Source organism: Triticum aestivum, chromosome 5D, assembly GCF_018294505.1.
Source record: "Triticum aestivum cultivar Chinese Spring chromosome 5D, IWGSC CS RefSeq v2.1, whole genome shotgun sequence".
NCBI lineage: Eukaryota > Viridiplantae > Streptophyta > Magnoliopsida > Poales > Poaceae > Triticum > Triticum aestivum.
Window position 1 is genome coordinate 21,678,556 of NC_057808.1, and position 3,773 is coordinate 21,682,328.

The following is a 3,773-nucleotide window of genomic DNA, read 5'->3' on the forward strand; positions in this document are numbered from 1 at the left end:
TTCCCTCCGTCCTATAATATAAGTGCATTTTTGACACTAGCGGAGGGAGTAAGTATTAAGAAGATGACGACGATATTTTCTCACCAAGAACCTGAACCTGCTGCTGCTCAATATCTATGCCTGCCTGCCTGTCTGTTTGTCGTGGTGTGGTTGGTGTTACCACCACGGAAACTTACACACATGGAAAACGCCCACATTTGGTGTGGATGCAAATGCTATTATTGGTTGATTGATCGTAATGTATGCATCGCCAAATGAAAGCAAGAAAAACGAGAGACCAATCAACTCAGGCAGTACCGTAGTACTAGTATGATGATGTGAGTTGAATACCTGACGCCGACAGCATTTCAGTTAATTTGCATTCCGTTTCATTTCATATCATGGATAAAATTCTTCCATCTGATGTTCCTTGTGACTTGTCAACTGTCATGTCGTTATTAACAGAGAATAAGAGCTGACATGTCGTTATTAACAGAGAAACATGTCTTATACTACTCTTATCTTAAGTGTGACAAGCTTAATTACGTACGATTATCTCTTACCTCAGCAATCATCTTACATATGGACATGACATCGCAAGCGCAAGTCAGATCACCGTAATTTACATACGAGATAAAGATGATTGGTTGATGGCCAAGAAGAAGTAGTATATTCTGTGCTCATAGGGTTGTTCATTCTGTGCTTCAAGTTGTTTTCCCCACAATTATCTAACTGTGCAACTAACTGAAGATGCAGAATTAAAAGCAAGTGTTGCAGAGGCGAGGCTGATTGCAGCTTGCTGTTTCCAGGAAAGCTGTTTGATGGTTCATTCATCACGATCTTGCAGACGAAATGTCTGAAACCCAACCACCGACGAACATGATCTACATACTTGTACCTCAGAATCACAAGGATCGTCCTTTATCAAGATCGCCAAATAACGCGTAGCCGACAGCCACAGACCACAGCACGCGCATTGTTTATCAAGATCACGGCGACATATTTTTTTTCTCACCAAGAACTTGCTGAATCTGCTGCAGTGTGTCTGTCGTGGTGTGGTTGGTGTTACCACCACGCACATGGAAAACACCCAAGTTTGTTTCCTCTCATCTCCTCTCCTCTCCTCTCGGATGCAATTATTGGTTGATCCGTCTGATGATATCTTCTAGTACAATTAATCACTACGCTGAAGAAAAGACCAATCCACTCAGATAGCATCATGATCTGGGCTCCCCCGAGGGTTGAATGCCTGACGCCGACAGCATTTCAGTTTAATTCATATTTCATCTCCTAGATAAATTCATCCATCCATCCATCATCACCATCGACACCGTCGCGTCCGACTTGTGAAGTGTGGTCACGCGCTAACGGTTTTGCAGGATCGCTGTCAGGGAGGAAGTGTTCAACATGCTGCACTGCACTGCACACAGGAAAGAAATTCAGACATGACATGCCAACAGCATCCAGGAACCAGGACATGTATCCACACAAACAAGCTCACAGTTGAAAACTGAAATCAACATGTATGGATTTCTTCTTCTTCTTCTGTCTCTGATTTTTTACAAACGGACTCACGGATCATCGAACGGACTCACGGATCATTGAACGGACTCACGGATCTCCCCCGGTTTCGAGGGGATCGGAACTCTCTGATCCTCATACAGCCGGTCACCGGCCGCCTAAATTCGCTCGACGGTGCCGGCCGAAGAAGGCCACGCAGAGCACGGCCAGCGCCGTCGCCGGGAGCTTCCCGGCGGCGAGGCCTGCGAGGATGACCGGGACGAACGCCGCCAGGGGGAACCTGCCCCCTCGCCTTTCCGTCTCCATCTTCATCTCCACCGACGACTCTGTGCTTGGTTCCGACGGCGTCTGCTCCGGGTTGGAAACTGCTAGAAAGGCCTCGGCTACTACTGGCTCGGCGTCGCCAGCCGGCTGCCCGACCTCGCCGTCGCTAGAGGCCGAGGCGTCCTTCGCCTTGGGCTTCTTCTGCAGCGTCTTGGAGATTACCTTCCTCAGCGATCTCCTCGCTTTCCTCTTCGGGGTGGCCGGATCTTCGCCGCCGGAGACGAGCTCGCGCCTCTCCGAGGGCCGAGGGGAGGGGGCCTCGCTACTCTTGTCGGAATCGGAGCAGCCGGGCGCTTCTTCCACCACCCGAATCGGCGAGACGGGGGCGGGGCAGCGCGGATCGGGCAGCTCTGCCGGGCGCCGGCGCCGGCGGGAGGCCGACTCGATCCAGAGCAGCGACAGCGAGGCGATGGTGAAGGCCGCGACGGCCCCCTCCCTCCACACGGCGAGGAGCGCGAGCGCCACGGCCCCGCCGAGCGCGAGGAGCTCCGGGCGGGGCCGGAAAAAGGCGGCGCCTTTGGGCGCGTCCAGCCGCCGCACCACCGGGGCCGAGGAGTCCTCTACGACCACCGGCGACAGAGGTCCGGGCGATGGCGGCAGCGAAGGAATCTCCCCTACGTCCACCGGATTCTCCGCCGGAGACGGAGGCAGCGCCAGGGCGGTGGGGCGGCGCGGCTTGCGGGGCTTCCTGAGGCGGCCATGGTTCTTGACGACGAGGTCGGCGAGGGAGGTGGGGAAGCCTGTCTGGACCGGGACGCGGGACGGCGACCGGAGGGCGGCGAGCAGGCGGCCGAGGGAGGGGCGCTTCAGCGGGCTGGGCATCGCCGGCGGCGAGCATACAGGAGAGGAGAGGAGGCGGCCGAGCTTGTAGAGTGTGAAGTGGGATGGTCTCTTTTGGTTTCCATTGGCTTTTATGGCCTCCTTGTCTCCTTTGGCTTTGGATTTCGTGAGCGAAGAAAACAAGGAAACCGCCGCTAGTGCAAACATTTACTAGTACATACTCTAGTTTGAGTAGGATTACAAGATTATGTTTGGATTTTGTGTGCATTTGGTCTACTACTACAAAATTTGTAGTTGCTGACAAACAAAATTATGTCCAAAGTTGCCATTCAAAATTCTTGTTGGCAAGTGTTAAAAAAAAGTTGTCAATTTGGTTAAAACATTCCACTACAAAATGAGCATTAGATTTTTGAACAAGTCAAATCAAACTCCTGATATGGCAAATTATGCTGTCGTGAGGATGGCTATTTGATTTAGCAAGTATGACAAATTTTATGGAAAACATAATTTGCCATCATAAACGTTCAATTTGCCAAGCTTAAAAATCCGATACCGTAGGTAAAACATACTAACATTTATACCAAAAAATTGGCCGCGGCATACCTTTACCCTTTTTTTTATGCTATGTTTTTGCAGCTATGAAATCGTGGTGACATACTTGTAGGTTTGAAATCATGGAATAGTACGAAACAAGAGCAAGTCTAACAATTTTTTGGCGGAAAAGTGTCCAAGTTTATACCATAGTCACGTGGCTGATTATGTCACATTCCCTTTAATTAATTGATGCAGGATAAGATTAACAGGCCACACTTAAGAAATAAAAGGCTCCTTTCAACATTAATACAAGATAAGATATTAAGCCCAAAAAATTATGTTTGGATTTTGTGTGCATTTGGTCTACTACTACAAATGTCCAAAGTTGCCATTCAAAATTCTTGTTGGCAAGTGTTCAAAAAAAGTTGTCAATTTAGTTAAAACATTCCGCCGCAAATTGAGCATTATATTTTTGAACATGTCAAATCAAACTCCTGAGATGGCAAATTATGCTGTCGTGAGGATGGCTATTTGATTTAGCAAGTATGACAAATTTTATGGAAAACATAATTTGGCATCATAAACATTCAATTTGCCGAGCTTAAAAATCCGACGCCGTAGGTAAAACATACTAA

At 48.8% G+C, this 3,773-nt stretch overlaps 1 protein-coding gene across 1 annotated transcript; it reads right to left on the reverse strand.

Annotated features, from left to right (window-relative positions):
• Positions 1-1,482: 1,482 nt before the first annotated feature.
• LOC123119163 (uncharacterized) lies at positions 1,483-2,744 on the reverse strand. The gene has a single exon (XM_044538869.1). It carries the CDS (start codon positions 2,644-2,646, stop codon positions 1,648-1,650), a length of 999 nt encoding a protein of 332 aa, XP_044394804.1. The 5' UTR covers positions 2,647-2,744; the 3' UTR covers positions 1,483-1,647.
• Between the last annotated feature and the right edge of the window lie 1,029 nt (positions 2,745-3,773).